The sequence below is a fragment of the Felis catus genome, chromosome F1, assembly GCF_018350175.1.
Source record: "Felis catus isolate Fca126 chromosome F1, F.catus_Fca126_mat1.0, whole genome shotgun sequence".
Lineage (NCBI taxonomy): Eukaryota > Metazoa > Chordata > Mammalia > Carnivora > Felidae > Felis > Felis catus.
In genome coordinates, this window is record NC_058384.1 from 20,408,125 (window position 1) to 20,426,276 (window position 18,152).

The following is an 18,152-nucleotide window of genomic DNA, read 5'->3' on the forward strand; positions in this document are numbered from 1 at the left end:
TAGTTACCATACAGAATTATCATAATATTTTTTACTATATTTTTATGCTGTACATCACGTCCCCTTGACTTACTTATTTTAGAACTGGAAGTTTGTACCTCTTAATCCCCTTCACCTATTTTGCCCACTCCCCCAAGCCCTCCCATCTGATAATCAACAGTTTTTTTCCTATAAATCTGTGTCTGTTTTGTTTGTTCATTTGTTTTTTAGATTCCACATTTAAATGAAATCATGCTATATTTGTCTTTGTCTGGTTTATTTTACTTAGCATAATACCCTCTAAGTTCAACCATGTTATCACAAATGGCAAGATTTCATTTTTTTTTTTTTAATGGCTGGGTAATATTGTATCATATATACCACATCTTGATTCATCAGTCAGTGGACACTTAGGTTGTTACTATATCTTGGTTATTGTAAATAATGCTACAGTGAACATACCGTGAATTTTGTTTTCCTTTTCTTTAGATAAATATCCACAAGTAGAATTGCTGAATCATACAGTAGTTCTGTTTTTAAATTTTTTTTTTTTAAACGTTTATTTATTTTTGGGACAGAGAGAGACAGAGCATGAACGGGGGAGGGGCAGAGAGAGGGAGACACAGAATCGGAAGCAGGCTCCAGGCTCTGAGCCATCAGCCCAGAGCCCGACGCGGGGCTCGAACTCCCGGATCGTGAGATCGTGACCTGAGCCGAAGTCGGACGCTTAACCGACTGAGCCACCCAGGCGCCCTTGTTTTTAAATTTTTGAAGAACCTCCCAGTGCTTTCCATAGTGACCACATCAGTTTACAGTCCCACCAGCAGTGTGCGAGGGTTCCCTTTTTCCCATATCCTTGCCAGCAGTTGTTATTTTTTGTTATTTTGATAGTAGCCAGTCTGACCAGTATGAAAGGATATCTCACTGTGGTTTTGATTTGCATTTCCCTGATGATTAGTGATATTGAGTGTCTGACACCATTAAAAAAAATCCTTCGTTAATCTTTATTTATTTTGCCTAGAAGTATGTCATCTTTATGTCATCTTGTTCTTAAAAAAATGCTGTTCCGGGGCGCTTGGGTGGCTCAGTCGGTTATGTGTCCGACTTCAGCTCAGGTCACCATCTCACAGTTCATGAGATCGAGCCCTGCATTGAACTCTGTGCTGACGGCTCAGAGCCTGGAGCCTGCTTGTGGATTCTGTCTCCCTCCCTCCCTCCCTCCCTCCCTCTCTCTCTCTCTCTCTCTCTCTCTCTCTCTCTCTCTCTGCCCCTCCCTCATTTGTCCTCTGTCTCTCTCAAAAATAAACATTTTTTAAAAATGCTATTCCAGACTTACAGTTTTTTTGTGTTTCTTTAGGCACCAGGAATTAGTGTCTTTTTAGTCCTCTGGGAAAATAATAATCTCCCATTACCTCTCAGATAATTATTTCTACCATTGCTTTTTATCATCTTCTTCTACAACTCCCTCTAGATAAATGTTGGCCTTTTTTTTTTTTTTAAACCTCTTATGTCTCTTAACCTTTGTTTGACATTTTTTTAAAACACTTTTTCTTTCATGTTGCATTCTGGATAATGTCTTCATGTTTAATCTTCATTTTGAGGCCAGTACCTAACGTCGTTCTCATTTGTGAATTCCTGTTTCCTTATGTGTTTTCATTTTCCATGTTTTTAAGATTGAGTTTTATTGGGGCGCCTGGGTGGCTCAGTCGGTTAAGCGTCCGACTTGGGCTCAGGTCATGATCTCACAGCTCGTGAGTTCAAGCCCCGCGTCGGGCTCTGTACTGACAGCTCAGAGCCTGGAGCCTGCTTTGGATTCTGTGTCTCCCTCTCTCTCTGCCCCTCCCTGGCTCACACTCTGTCTCTCTCTCAAAAATAAATAAACATTAAAAAAAAAAACGTTAAAAAAAAAAAAAAGATTGAGTTTTATTGAGTTCATATTTCTTGAAACTTTATGGCAATTCTTTGAGACCTGAGTTAAGATGGTATATTGGTTGGAGTTTTTCAGTTAAAAACAGGCATTTTTTGCTCTGGAGTCTTTTGGTAGTGGGTGAGGACCATTCTAAATGATTTTTAGATAGGACCATTAGGATGTAAGCACATGGTAGTATGAGGAAATCTGGGAAGTTAGCAATAAATGTCAAATAGATCTGTTTAGCAAACTGATGGAACCTAATGTTAGGTAGGAGTTCTACAAGGAGACTGTAAAGCAAGGCCTAGTATTGGGAAGCAGGTTGGTGTCCCAACATGAATGAAGAACAAAGAATCTGAGGATTCAGCCAGGAGGAAGCAGAAAATTGAGGAAGGCTGTGGAAGGCAGGTTTGAACCCTCGTCCTGGAATTATGAGGATACTGAGTAGGAAACCATATCAGGATCCTGGGTGTAGATCCTTTCATAAAACTGGGATCATAAGGCAGAGGCTTAGCATTTCAGTGTAAAGGAGACTCCTTACTGGAAACTGGGTGCGTGATCATACTGGGTGAACTTGATGCTGAGCTATAACTTTGGTTTTCTTAATATATTACTGAGCTAGAGGTAGATGTGTTCCCAACACTTGGGGACAATGCCAGGTTAGAACACGGAAATTCTCTTGTGGGCCAAAATCAGTTTACTGTAAACATGGTGGGTACTCTAAAGACAAATCTCAATAAGGGTGATAAGTACTGGAACACTACCAATTGCCTAGATTTTACTCGTTGTTAATCTAAAGTTTTGTTGTGTTTATTCTTTTTATTTTTCATCTCTCCTCTCCCTTTTTCTTAAATCTTCAGAAACTGTATGAGCTGAATAACCTTCATGCACTTATGGCGGTGGTTTCTGGCTTACAGAGTGCCCCAATCTTCAGGTTGACTAAAACATGGGCGGTAAGTAAACTTCTTAGTTAATGAAAGGGTTGGACTTTTTGTTGGAAGTAAAGATCTATTTACTTCTTTTGTAGTTCTCAGTAAGGTTAATGTTATGATAATAGATTTGGATCTTTAAACTATTTTGTACTGATTTTTTTTTTTCTTGAAACCTACATTTTCCTCTCTAAGTGTTTCACTAGACTTGCCAGGTAATTTTGGGGTAAATTATAGCTCGGTTCTTACTTTCTGCCATTTAGGAAATCATTTTTGTAGAATTTGTGTGAGCATCTTTGATAACATAGCATTTCATGTTTACTGATGGGAAAGTGTTGTTTTTTTTTTTTTTGCACTTAATGTTTTTTTGTATTTAATCTTATAAAGATTAAGCTTTCGGAAAGTTCGAGGAAGATCTAAATGGCAATTTTCAGTGAATACTAAATATTAATATTTCCATTTTTTAGTTAAATGGAATGTTACAACATTACAAACATTAAATTACCATTTTTTAGTTAATAAACTCTTAGATTTTTTCCTGAGGAATAATGAAAAACCTGATACCTAACATGGAATTATTCAGTGTTGCTGCACATTCTGATATATGTTTATTATATTTGGTTTTATCACTTTGACAAGGTCCGGGTGTTAATTTTGACTTCTGCAAATTTATGTACCTTAATATTTGAGTGATGTGATACTGGTCTCAAGCTTTCTCGGTATTTTTCATTTAGATGTTATATAAGTAAAATTTTAGATCCAATTAAATCTTTATTACATTTTGTATAAAAGATTATTGTATTCTTTGGGCCCTGTGATAAAGACATGACTAACTTTTAAAACTTTAAAAAAAAACAAAAAACAAAGCACAATAGAATATTTGTTATGTAGCATATTAAATATCATGAAAAAAATTTAAAAAAATGTTTTTTTTCTAACTAAAATATAACCATTTTTAATTAGCATAGTATTGCTTTTACTTTCCATAGTATCTGAAGAGACAGATGTTTCTCATGAAAACCAGGGTGCTTTACTGTATTGGAAAGACATTAAAATGGGAGAGCTTATGATCCTGTTTATATTTTATTTGCATTTAGAAACACCTGAGTGAAGGGCTTTCTTACTTTAAAAATTCTTTTTAATAATATGGCCTTATTCTCTCTTCTTAAAATCTGAATTTCACTGGGGAATGGAAATGATTATAAATATACAATAATGAATTCCATCTTTGAAGTTTTTGGGGAAAGAATTATACTCTGATTTATATTGTGGTTTATAAATGAGATACATCTCCCTCAAGTTAATTTTTATTTTTCTTTAAGATATTTTTGTCATCTCCCTCATGTATTTACATGGAAAATAATTTTTTTTATTTAGCAATTTTGGTTATTAATCTGAATAAAATCTTTGGTGTTTATATTAAACTTTAAAATAGTCAATAGTGTGCCAGGCACTAATTGCTTGACATAGAGCAGTAAATGATGCAGACAGAGTCCCATTTTTATACAGCCAACAGTCTGCTGGGAAGAGATAAACTGTAAATAAATAAATAAATGTTATATCGTAAAGAGTGATGAATGCTCTGAAGAAAAATAAAGCAGATTAAATGGGATAGAAAGAAAGCAGGGAAGTATTTTATATATACAATCGACCCTTGAACAATACAGGGATTAAGGATGCCAACCCCCCTGCACAGTCAAAAATCCACATACAACTTTTGACACCGCCCCCTCCCCGACAGACTTAACTACTAGTAGCTGACTGTTGACTTGACTGTCTTAGCAATAACGTGGAGTCAATTAACACATATTTTGTATGCTATACATATCATATACTGTATTCTTACAGTAAAGTAAGATAGAGAAAAGAAAGCGTTATTAAAATCACAAGGAAGAGAATATGCATTTATAGTATTGTACTATAAAAAATTCCCATATAAGTGGACCTGTGCAGTTCAAACCCGTATCGTTCAAAAGTTAACTTTGAATGTATATGAATGGTAAGAGAGTCTCTGGTAAAGAGCTGGAGGAATTGAGAGAACCATTTGTGTGGAAATCTGGGAGAAAAGAATTTCAAGCAAAGGTGATAGCCAGTACAAAGGCCCCGATAATGTTCAAAGAATGGGGTGCTCGGTGTTGACAGAATGGAATAAGGAGTAATTGATGGTAGGAGACTAGTCCAGAGAGAGGTGGCATCAAGTCAGGTAATGGAGATACTATGTACTGATATTCTGGGGCCACTGTGTTGGCAGTGGGGCAGGGGGGGTTCTATTTTACACAAAGACAGTTTGAGTTGGGTGATAAATATCCATGTGGAACTGTAAGGTCAGAGTTAGGTATATAAGTGTACAGTAGGAGTTGGGGCTAGAGATATATATATTTTTTATCATCAGTATAAAGATAGTATATAAAGCATGAGGTTGGATAAGATCATCTGAGTCAAAAGTACAGATGAAAAGCCCTGGAACCCTCTAAGATTTAGAAATTGGAAAAATGAGGAGGGATCAGCGAAGGAAATATCATGGGAGGAGTTTCCTACAGTCAAGTAATGAAAGTGTTTCAAGAAAGAATAATCACCCCATGTCAAATGCTGCTGATAAGTTGAATTAGGTAAGCACTTTGAGATGGCCATCGTATCTGGCAGTAGGAGAGGATTGGCAATCTAGGCAAGAGTGGTTTCAGTACAGTGGTGGAATGAAAAGAGAGAATGGTGGAGAAAAAATAGGACATCAAGTGTAGAGAATGCATTTGAGGAATTTTGCTGTAAATGGCTGGGCTGAGGTACTGCAGAGAAATCTGGCATTATGTTTATATGCTAGTGCAGTGATCTAATAGAATGAGAGAAATGGTAGGAGAGCAAGGAGTTCTGCACCAATACCCTTGATCAGGCAGGAGGGAATTAGATCCAGTACTGTATTGGAGCAGAAAGAGTTTATCCATTTTTTTTTAAATATTTTTATAAGTTTATTTATTTTGAGAGAGAGCAGGGGAGAAGGGGCAGAGAGGTGGGGAGAGAGAATCCCATGCAGGCTCTGTGCTCTCAGCACAGAGCCCTATGTGGGGCTCGAACTCACAAATCATGAGATCATGACCTGAGCCAAAGTCCAACACTTAACCAACTGAGCCACCCAGGTGCCCCAACAGTTTATCCATTTTAACAGCAGAAAAGGAAAATGCATTTGGTTACCGAGGCAGCTAAGTTGGTAGATTTGGTGGTGAGATTCTATAGAAATTCTTCTGATGATTTATTTAAGACATAAAAAGCAGAGTCCTTAGTTGAGAATGTTGGAGGAGAGGTGTTGGAGGTTTGAAAAAAGAACGAATGAATGAAAGTCATGCAGAAGAGTGTCAGAATGAATAAACTAGGGAAATATAGTAGGTTCGGTATGGTAGGCCTTACGATTGAGACCTTTGATCATGTATTTAAAGTGAAACCAGTCAGCAAAGTCATGCATTCTCCATCCAGGTGCAGGTGCTCAGTATAAGCCTGGAGTAGTGATGAGAGTTGTGTGTAACCAGAGTTGGAATTATTTTAGGCTTGTTTGTACCATAGTGAGGTCAAGGATAGCACAGGAGATTAAATGTACAAGTTGTTTCAGTGATAGGTGAGGAATTTAACCCAAGTAAAAGAGATAAGGAAAAGTGAAAAAGTAGTATTGGTAACTGGATTGGAAGTTTTGGTGCAGGCAGTACTTATTGGATTCAGGATGATCAAGTGAATAGAGGCTGAGAGTGGTAGAAGTTAAGATCGTTGGGTGTAGGAGAAGTCAGGGAACTGAGAAACCAGGGTATTGAGAGTCTCCTTTATGTGAAGATTGCAGTCACCAAGATATGAAAGTAATGTTGGTTTGCAGACTTTTTTTCTCCAGCTACTAACATCTTTAAGGTATAATGGGGAAAATGACTAGCAGCTCTATTAATGACAGTAACATAAGCGTTATAATCTAAGTGCTCTCTTGGTCACTATAGTAGCCGCTAGCCACATGTGGGTATTAAATTTGAATCATTAAAACTGGGGCACCTGGGTGGCTCAGTCCGTTAAGCATCTGACTCTTTGTTTCTGCTCAGTTCATGATCTCACGATTTCTGGGTTCGAGCCCCACGTGGGGCTCTGTGCTGACAGCGCAGAGCCTGCTTGGGATTCTCTCTCTCCCTCTCTCTCTGCCCCTTCCCCACTCGCTTCTCTCTGTCTCTCTCTCAAAAATAAAAAAATAAAACTTTAAAAAACTAAAAAGAAAAACTAAATTTTAGTTCCTCGGGGCACCTGGGTGGCTCAGTCAGTTAAGCATCCAACTCTTGATCTGTGCCGACAGCACAAAGCCTGCTTGGGATTCTCTGTCTCCCTCTCTGTCACTGCCCTTTCCCCACTCGTGCTCTGTTTCCCTCTCTCTCAAAATAAATAAACACTAAAAAATAAAATAAAATTTAGTTCCTCATTCACACTAGCCAGTAGTCCCGTGTGGCTAGTGACCATTGTGTTGGGCAGCACAGACACAGATCATTTTCATCACACAAAATTCAGACAGCACTGATCTAGTGCTTGAACCTAGTAGAAGCTGGAGGATGTTAGGAAGGAAAAAGTTCTGAAGAGCAAGGAGCCAGGATTGCACCCAACTTGAATCCAGGCTCATGTTACAAGAAAAGCAAGAGAATGCTTAAAGGAAAGTTTAAGGATGGGGCTTTTGCAGAGGATGGACCGTGAGACCCAGAGAGTACAGTTGGAGGGGACTAGGAGGGGTAGAGTATTGGGCCAAGTCAGAAGATAATAAAGATTGCATGTGTTTCATGCTAGTTTGGGCTAATGATTTTTAATAACAAATAAGGAATTGAGAGTATTTGGGGGGTTTTATTTATTTTTGTTTGTTTGTTTTTTAATTTTTTTTTCATGTTTATTCATTTTTGAGAGAGAGAGTGTGAGCAGGGGAGGGGCAGAGAGAGAGGGAACAGAGGATCTGAAGCAGGCTCTGCGCTGACAGCAGCAAGCCCGATGTAGGGATCGAACTCACAAACTATGAGATCATGACCTGAGCCAAAGTCGGATGCTCAACCAACTGAGCCACCAGGTGCCCCTTTTTGGTTTTTTTTTAAACTGATAAAAGGAATGTCTCCCCAGACTTATAGTAACCTAAATGGAAAGAATATTAGGAACATTTTCTATAACATCAAGGAAAAGGATGCCCATTTTTATCGTTTTTATTCAACATTGACATCTTAGCCAACACAATTAGAAAAAAATGATTAAAAATAGTAGGGTTTATTTTCAAAAAATTAAGCAGAATTACTGTTTGATCCAGCAGTTCCACTTCTGGGTATATATCCAAAAGCACTGAAAGCAGAGACTCAGGCATTTTTATACCAGCGTTCATAGCAGCGTGATTCACAATAGCCAAAAGGTGTAAACAGTCCATACATCCATCACCAGATGAATGGATATACAAAATGTATAGACATACAATGGAGTATTATTTAGCATTAAAAAGGAATTAAATTCTGACACATTACACCATGGATGAATCTTGACGACATTATACTAAGTGAAATAAGCCAGACAAAGAGACAAATACTATATGATTCTAAGGTACCAAGAGAAGTCAGATTCATAGAGACAGAAACTAGAAGATGGTTGCCAGGGGCCGAAGGAGGGAGGAATGGGAAATGGGAGTTACGTGGAGTTTCAGTTTGGAAAGATGGAAAGAGTTCTGGCCATGCACGGTTGGTGGTGATGGTTGGTTGGTAATGTGAATGTACTTAATGCCACTAAAGTGTACTCATGAAGATGGTTAAAATGGTGAATGTTATGTGTATTCTGTCTGCCACAATTTTAAGATACAGGGCTTATTAAGGTGACTGAATATACAAACAATATATAAAATTAGTTGTATTCTAAACAATTTGAAAGTGTCACTTAAAAGGACACCACTGTTTACAATATCAAAGAAATACAGTAGCAAACAATAAATAGAATAATATATGAAAGACATGTGCAGAAAACTATAAAACTTTATAGGGAGTCATTGAAAAAGAACTAGGTTGGATGGAACAGTGTCTGATAGTCATGGATAGGAAAGCTTAAAGATGGCGTTTTTTCCCAAATGCACATAGAGATTATATGCAACTTGAATCAGTCCCAAACTGGGAGCCTGGATAAGATTGCTTATAAAATAATATGGAAACATAAAAGGTCAGTATAGCCAAGTTATTTCTGAAGAAGAAAATGGGGTTGGAGGCTTGGACATTTGCCCTAACAGATACCGAGATGGATTATATTATTTAGGGAATGTGCAATTAGTGCAGATGTAGACATATCGACCAGTGGAACAGAATAAAGAACCCCCAAAAAGATCATTGCTTTTATAGAACTCTGATATATGACAGTGGTGGCATTGTAAATCAATGAAGAAAAGAGGGGCTGTTCTTAACTGGAGCTGGGAAATTAGTTACCAGTTTGGGGAAAAAAATGAAATTAGGCCTCAAAAGTCACTGTCAGGTGAATTAAAGAGTTATATGCAAAATGAAAAACGTTGAAGCTTTTAGGAGAGGAAAAATTGCTTAATATCTCTCTGGCTTAGCATGAATAGATTCCAACTTGGAATCTGTAAGTATATTTTAGATAAGATACAAAAACCTCAAGCAGAGAAAGAAAAGATGGAAAAATTTTGGTACGTTAAAGTAAGAATTTCTGTTCACTAAAAGATATTTAAAATTTTTTTTAAGTTTATTTATTTATTTTGAGAGAGGAAGAGAGCATGAGTCGAGGGGAGAGGCGGGGAGAGAGGAGAGAGAAAATTCCTGACACAGGCTCTGCGTGCTGTTAGCGCAAAGCCTGATGTGGGACTTGAACTCATGAACTGTAAGATCTTGTCCTGGGCCGAAATCAAGAGTCTGACGCTTAGCTGACTGAACCACAAGTGCCCCAAAAGATATTTCAAAGAAAATTGAAAAGAATGTGTAGCAGTTGCAACTGGTCAAGAATTTATATCCAGAGTATATAAAGAATTCTTACAAAGCAAAAGGAAAAAGTAAGAAAAATGGAAAAGTATGCATTATGATGTACTTCATAAAAGAAGACATATGCATAGAAACAGTGAAAATGAACTACAGCCACACGCAACATTATGGATGAAATTTCATCATCAGAACATTGATTGGATAAAGCCAAAGATTAAAAACAGTATGCTATTCTTTAGTCAAAAATCAAATAAAATTTCAGTCAAAATTTTTAAAAAAATCAAATAAAAGAGAATGATAAACACAAAATTTAGGATAGTGATTATTGGTTATTTAAAGATAGTCAAAGGAGGGGCGCCTGAGTGGCTCAGTCGGTTGAGCATCTGACTTAGGCTCAGGTCATGCATGATCTCACAGGCTCATGAGTTCTAGCCCCGCGTCCGGCTCTGTGCTGACAGCTCAGCACCTGGAGTCTGCTTCAGATTCTGTGTCTCCCCCTCTCTCTGCCTCTCCCCTGCTTGTGTTCTCTTTCTCTCTGTCTCAAAATAAATAAACATTAAATTAAAAAAAAATAAAGATAGTCAAAGGAATTGGATATGGAAGAAGCACATAGGTAGATGTGTATTGTTAGTATATGGTTTGTAAGTATGAAGATTAATACATGTGCATTCACTTAAAAATTTAACAAAAAATCGATTTAACAAGAAAGTAACATCAGGGACTAATGATAATTTGAGTGTCATGAACAAAAGATTATAATTAATCTGCATTTAAGGTTCAAAACAAATAACTTACTTATGCAAATGAAAGCATTTGTACAGATTATATGGAGATACAAATCAAGGTGATGAGGGGTGATCTGGGAATTTTACTTTTCTTATGGTGACTGAGATGTACAAGGGTTGATTCAAATTTTCCCAAAGTCCATTGTTATGGTAACATTGTTATGGTATAGAGATTTGGCCAGGAACATTGGGAGTGCCCACCTTCGGGCACCAGTGAAAGTGTGAAGAGCTTTGCCCCCGTGGCCTCTTAACCAGAGAAAGAATATGGTGCTAAAACATGAAGAGTTGGAACCTTGTGAAGTACTCTGTTTTCCCCCTTTTTTGGAGGAGTATAGTGAAGTGACACTGTAGGGATGTTAGGACTAAACATCAGAAAAACATTTGAAAAGGAGAAAAAGAAAATCAGGACTTGTTATAGCTTTGGCACGTGGGCTTTGGATAAGTTTCTGAGCTATCACTAGGAAATAACCTATTTTAACATCTAATTAATTCTTTTTTCCATATTCTTCTTCTAAATAGTCTTTTGGAAACAAGTCTCTACTATCCCACCCCAGATTGAATCCTTTTAATCTGGTTGTTGATTATTTTGAAAATTCCAAAATGTAAGTTGTTCTTATACATATTAAACCATGTAGTTCCTTACCACAGGTTTGTGTTTCAGAGGTGCAAAATCAGTGATGTTGCGAGTACATAATTTGTTTCTCCTGAAATTCTACTGAAGTTTTTGAATGATTGATTTAAGAAAAAAAAAGAATAGGCTTATTCTTATCCCTGCCATGTCATATCACTGTATTTTCCATATCCACACATTTAAGTGGGAGAGAAAGGGATGGTTGGACTTACAGGTAGAAGCAGAGATTCGCACCTACTCTTGAAAATGCTGATCAAGATTGTTAAAGCTGGGCCAAGGAAAATTATATAATCGCTGTTTTAGACGGTGGAATATCTATCTAAAATATTAAAGCAAAGGACTCCTTAAAACTTTTGTTTTAAAGAAGGAGGGATACTAGTCACACATTTTTCTGATGGAGATTATCTGAAGATAATCTGCATCTTAGAGCCCATGAAAAAATAAATTCCAACAGGAATCCCAGTCGTACCACTTGTAGTATTATATATAAAGAGTGGTGGATTTGGTGTCAGAATACTCTTCACCTCCAGAACCAGACTGAGACACTGCAAGACAGGGACCTGTGCCTTTGTGGGTGGATGACTGTGAAAGTATTAGTATGTGCTTCTTGCTAACCCTGTAATCTCCTTTGAATCTCTGTCTCCTCATCTCTCTATTAATCTTCAGACTTCTCTGTTCACCTCATAGAGTTAGATGAGAATTTTACAAGTGGAATGTGTTTTGCGTGCTAAAAAATAACACTAATGTTTTATGACATAAAGTGAAATTTTATTATATCATAATGAAATAGTAACTTCATATGTTTAAAGAAAACAAGACTTTTTTCCAGAGTCTTTGAAATACTTAAAAACATATTTTTGGGGGTGCCTGGCTGGCTCAGTCAGTTAAGCATCCAACTCTTGATTTCAGCTCAGGTCATGATCTTACAGTTCGTGGGTTCAAGCCCTCATCGGGCTCTGCACTGAGTGTGGAACCTGTTTGGGATTCTTTCTCTCTCTTCTCCCACATGCTCTCTCTCTAAAAAATAAATAAACTTTTAAAAATTCCATATTTTCTGAAGTTTTTAATTAATATTTTTAAAATACCCTTTTTATTAAGTATAATGAACATACAGTGTTATATTAATATGTACAGTATAATGATTCAACAATTCTATATATATATCTCAATGCTCATCAAGATACGTGTTCTCTTAATTCCCTTTATTTCACCCATCGCCCCACCCACTTCCCCTATAGCAACCACCAATTTGTTCTCTGTATCTAAGAGTCTGGTTTTGTTTTGGGGTTTTTTTTGTTTGTTTTTGTTTGTTTGTTTTCTTTGTTCATTAGTTTAGTTTCTGAAATTCCACATATGAGTGAAATTACACGATACTTGTCTTTTTCTTATTTGACTTATATCACTTACTCTCTAGCTGGGTCCTTCCGTGTTACTGCAGATGGCCAGATCTTTTTTTTATGGTTGAGTAATACTCCATTGTGTGTGTTTGTGTGTGTGTGTACACACACCGCATCTTCTTTATCCATTCATCTATTGATGAACACTTCGGTTGCTTCCATACTCAGCTATTGTAAATAAGGCTGCAGTAAACATAGGAGTACATACATCTTTTCAAATTAGTTTTTTCATTTTTATTGGTTAAATACCAAGTAGCGGAATTTCCAAATCATATGGTAATTCAATTTTTAATTTTTTTAGAAACTCCATACCGTTTTCCAGAGTGACAGCATTAATTTGCATTCCAACCAACAGTGCACAAGGGTTCCTTTTTGTCCACATCCTTGCCAACACAATATATCATTTTTCATAGAACTAGAACAAATAATCCTAAAATTTGTGTGGAACGATAAAAGACCTCAAATAGCCAAAGCAGTCTTGAAACAGAAGAACAAAGCTTGAGGTTTTACAGTCTCAGATTTCAAGGTATACAACAAAGCTGTAGCAATCAAAACAGTATGGTACTGGCACAAAAATAAACACATAGATCAGTGGAACAGAATAGAGTCAATTAACAAACCCATGCTTATATGGTCAGTTAATCTATGACAGAGGAGACAAGAATGTACAATGGAAAAAAGACAGTCTCTTCAGCAAGTGGTGTTGGGAAAGCTGGGCAGCTACATGCAAAAGAATGAAATTGGGCCACTTCCTTATCCCATACACAAAAATAAACTCAAAATGGATTAAATGTGAGACCTGAAACATAAAATTCCTGGAAGAAAACATAGGCATTACTTTCTTTGAGATCAACCATAGTAACATTTTTCTAGATAGGTCTCCTCTGGCAATGGAAACAAAAGCAAAATTAAACCTTTTCAGACTACACCAAAATAAAAGATTACTGTATAGTGAAAGTAACCATCAACAAAATAAAGAGGCAGCCAACTGAATGGGAGAATACATTTGCAAGTGAGAAGTCTGATAAGGAGTTAATATCCAAAATATATAAAGAACTTATACAACTCAATACCCCAAAAAATCCAGTTAATGGCACAGGACCTAAATAGACCTTTTCCCAAAGAAGACCTACAGTTGGCCACCAGACACGTGAAAAGGTGTTCAAGATCACTAATCATCAGGGAAATGTAAATGAAAACCACAGTGAGATACCACTTTATATCTGTCAGGATGGCTAAAATCAAGAACACAAGAAATTGCAAGAGTTAATATTATTTTGGGTGATCGACCTTGCTTTTATTCCCTTTGATTGTCCCAATTTTTTTCAAAGGCACTCACTACAAATCACCTCGACCCTCTTAAAAACGGTTTCAGTTGAGTGTTCACCTCTGTGTGATACAGCACTGATCAAAGCGATCAAAGAAAAAATGTCTTGTTAAAAATCCAAAAATGTGAATCACAGTTTTATGGTTATCGTTAGGACTAGCCATGGTTAGATTTATCAAAAAAATTGTTACTTAAACCACAAAATTGAGTAATCTCTTTAAGGATATTACATTTTATAAATAATGGATTTGGTTTTATTTTAATAAACATGTCTGATTTTGTTTTATTTATATACTGCCAAAATATAATTGAAAAATGTATAACATTGAAATTAAAACTTAAATTTATAGTAAATACAGCTTCATGTCTTTGCTAAAATAAAATGGGATTTAGAAATAACTTAGACTCTTCTGTTTGCTTTTTTAGTTACTAAGTCGAAAAGACAAAACTACCTTTGAAAAATTAGAATATGTAATGAGTAAAGAAGATAATTACAAAAGACTAAGAGACTATATAAGTAGCTTAAAGATGACGCCTTGCATTCCCTATTTAGGTGAGTAGTGTCATTATGTGTTCATTATGTCTAGTTCTGTCTTAATCAGTAGTTTATCTAAAATTCTAGATATTTTAAAAGTATGTGTATCCTTTTAGGAAATTACTGCAAGATTGTTAAGTTAAAAAAAGTTGACTAAAGAAATATGTTACCTTATTACCTGGAATGGATTTTCATATTAAATTAGACTTTGGCCCTTAAGGTTTTTCATAGACTCTCATTTTTCTCTTAAAGATGAACCATTGGTAAAATAATACATCTTAGCTCTTTTGGTAATGATTTTAAAGAATGAAACAGTAGTTTGCAGTGAAGTTTAATGCTGTGAAAACATGTAACATTAACTAAAGAAATTGATCAAAAGATTTATTGAATTTATTTTCAATATCATGAGTTCCTGTTATTTTGTATAGTTGGCAGATATTTTAGGGCGAATTATGAAAAGTAGTCTAAATGTTGGTGGTGTTGTTTTCTTAGATGGAATGAGTTGTTCAGTAGTGAAAATTTAGCTAAGTGCTGAGACAACCAAATGTATATTTTAGATACCATTTGACTAAGAATTTGTCTCTTTACTATGTATTTTACAGTGTTTATAAATTCCAAGAACTATTTAACTAATAATATTATAAGATTATTTTCAACAAAAAAGGAACAATGCTTTGTTAGCTGTTTGAATGAAAGGAAGTCTCAAACTGTCCCATTTTAAAATGTAAATTTAAATATAGAAAATATAGAGTATTTTGTTTCTTTCTGAATATCCCTTTTTTCATCTCTGTCTCCACTATCTTCATGTAATTACTCATACTGGATTTCACTGTAACTATTTTTGAAAGTAATTGGAAAAAACCTGTTATTTCTTCAACTATCTTAGTGTCCTCTTTGAAGTCTTTATAGTACCAATGACTAGAAGACAAGGTAGGGACATAGGCAATTGATAACTTTCTCATTCAGTTGAAATAGAGCATCTGCCTTAGTTTGTCAGAGAAGACTGAACTCATTATTAGGACCTTGTAGGACACCCTAGGATTCCAGTGGGAATAAGGAATGTTGCACATACTGTGTTGAAGGCAGAGCATGGATAAGGGTCACTACATTCCAGAATATTGTGTCCTGTTTCTTTGATCAACAGTACAGGACCATAGTACACATGACTCCATCAGAGAGGCTCAAAGCTGGATATTTGGAGAGACTTTCTGCATATGCTCCACTTTTCACCATGGCCTTGGCTGTGCCCATTCTTGAAAATATCATTGGGAGTGAAGAGGAATAGAGGATTTTTTTTTAAATCACCAATATCTTCATACTTTCTAAGAACATAAACTTTTTATAGCTTAAAGAACATTAGACTGAGAATCAGAACCCTCATTTCCAAAATGGCTCTTCCCTACTAACTTTTGAAGTCATTGAATTGTCGTCTTTGAGCCTTGTTCTCTCTACCTAGAAGTAGCACACCTAGGACCAAAATCATGTTCTTCTTTCAGCTGGATGGGACCATTGTGATTTCTTCTAATTCACTTATTTTATAATTAAGAAAATTAAGGTCCAGAAAGGTGGAAGGCCTGACTTATAGTCTGAAGATCTAGTTCCTGACAGATTTACATTCCAAAGTCTTGATCTGGTGTCTTTCCAATTGTACCTGTTCAATTCTCATTCCAAAATTTACTGATTCTATGTTTATGGCTGTTTCCCATTGAAATGTTTTTCTCAAATTCCACTATTTGTATCTTTTAGAAAAGGAAATTAAGGGGCGCCTGGGTGGCTCAGTCGGTTAAGCATCCAACTTAATTTCTGCTCAGGTCATGATTGTGTGGTTCGTGAGTTTGAGCCCCACATCGAGCTGTGCACTGACAGTGCAGAGCCTGCTTGGGATTCTCTCTTTCTCCCTCTCTCTGCCTCTCCCTCGCTCTCACTCTCTCTCTGTCTCAAAATAAATAAACTTAAAAAAAAAAGGAAATTAAGATTCTTTTCTGTTGAAAATGAGAAAATGAATATAAATCTTTGTGCCATGATGTCTAGATTAGGAGTCTGCTTTACATTTTTCCACAGTGGAGACTTTGGTACAGGATTTGAAGTTGTAATGCATGTGCATCCATTTTTGCCCTGTCATGCACATAGAACGGGAGCAAACCAGCAGCATAGTTGGAGTTGAGTGGAATTTGGAAAGGTTGGCTATTAGAAAGCATACCTGTTTCTTCCCAGCCTTGGTACCTGAAACAAACACAGTGGTTATTCCTATTGGTTAAAGCAAATGAGACAAATATTGAGATGCAGAAGTTGATGTAGAGAAAATTTCAGAACCATTATCTTTTCTGTGGCTTCAATTTGGTCTCCAATGATTGACTCCTCCTTTTTTCAGTTCCCTTTCATTTTACATGTTCTCATGACCCAGACTCTTCTTTTTCACTATTACTATGTAATTTTCCTTCACTGTACTGAAGCTAATTAAAAAGTACTCTATTTCTTTCTACTTTACTTGCTGTTTTCTTTTGCTCAGCATGCTGTTATCTCCCTGTTCACTCATAGAAATGTTCCCTATAAGGCCACCATGATTTCCTAGTTGGAGTGTTTGATAGGTGTTTCTCAAGCCTCATCTTAATTTTGTGAGGTTGATAGTAGTTATTTCTGCTTTTTGAAATTCTTCAGTAGTAGCGCCAGTCTCTTGGTTTATGTTGTATGTTTCTGGCATTTGTTTTATTGATTCCTGTTTCTCTGCCTTCTTATTACATCTGTTCTTCTAAAAGTCTCAGTCCACTGCTTTTACTTAGTCTGTACTCTCTGGAGTGGTCAGTCAGATTTTTCCATAATTCTCCTGAAAGCTCCCAAATCTAGCCCAACAGCTCCAGTACATCCAGCTGTCTAGTAATTCTCAGTGCCTGGTAACATTTTGGATACTCAGATACTGATTGAATAAGATATCTATCTGTAGGGAACTCTGATTCAACATGTTTAGAAGTAACTTCATCATCCTTCTTCCTTCAGACCTGTCTTACCTCCTTATATGTTGGTAGTCTCCATGTAATAGTTCATCCCTATGCTAGTTTGGGAAGAAGCACCTGAGATTCTGAGATAATTATGGAACATTTGGCACAAACATTTGGCAGACTGGAGAAAGGAAAAGTTAATGTTTGTCAGATAAGTTATTATGACTCAATTTAGTTTGTTTCCATCTTAAAAATAATCCTTTTAATGCAGTGACAGTTTTGTTTTGTTGTATAGCAAATCTTGAGGTTAAATGTATTTCATCTATCAAAACACACATGCTTTTTCTAAGAAAATGTGAAGCATCGTCAATTTATACAACTGTGTGACTACTTGATTTATTTTACATCTTAGCTGGTTTGTTGTTTCATTCCTGATCTTTAATACTGAAGTATTAAAGAACCAAGACCAACAACAGTTTATATCCTGTTAATGTTTACTTTTTTCATATTTTCTTCTAATTTAAAATTAATGAAGACTATGTTTTTTATTTAAGTTGTCTTGGTTTCAGAAGCCTTTCCCACTCTTAGGAGACGAGGCCTAGTGCAGTTGTCACAAATGTCAGTATTTACAAGATGCTACTGAATAGGACAGAACTTGCCCTAGAGGGGCGCCTGGGTGACTCAGTTGGTGAAGCATCAGCTTCAGCTCAGATCATGATCTCACAGGCTGTGGGTTTGAGCCCTATGTCGGGCTCTGTGCTGACAGCTCAGACTGGA

General features: G+C 36.3%; 1 protein-coding gene across 7 annotated transcripts in view; it reads left to right on the forward strand.

Moving 5' to 3' along the window:
* Positions 1 to 18,152, forward strand: part of RALGPS2 (Ral GEF with PH domain and SH3 binding motif 2) — a 168,698-nt gene that overhangs the window by 74,246 nt on the left and 76,300 nt on the right. For all 7 annotated transcript variants that reach the window (XM_023247647.2, XM_023247649.2, XM_023247645.2 and 4 more), the window contains 2 exons: positions 2,749 to 2,841; positions 14,331 to 14,457. In XM_023247647.2, coding sequence (XP_023103415.1) covers positions 2,749 to 2,841; positions 14,331 to 14,457 — 220 coding nt within the window. The remainder of the gene's footprint in view (positions 1 to 2,748; positions 2,842 to 14,330; positions 14,458 to 18,152) is intronic.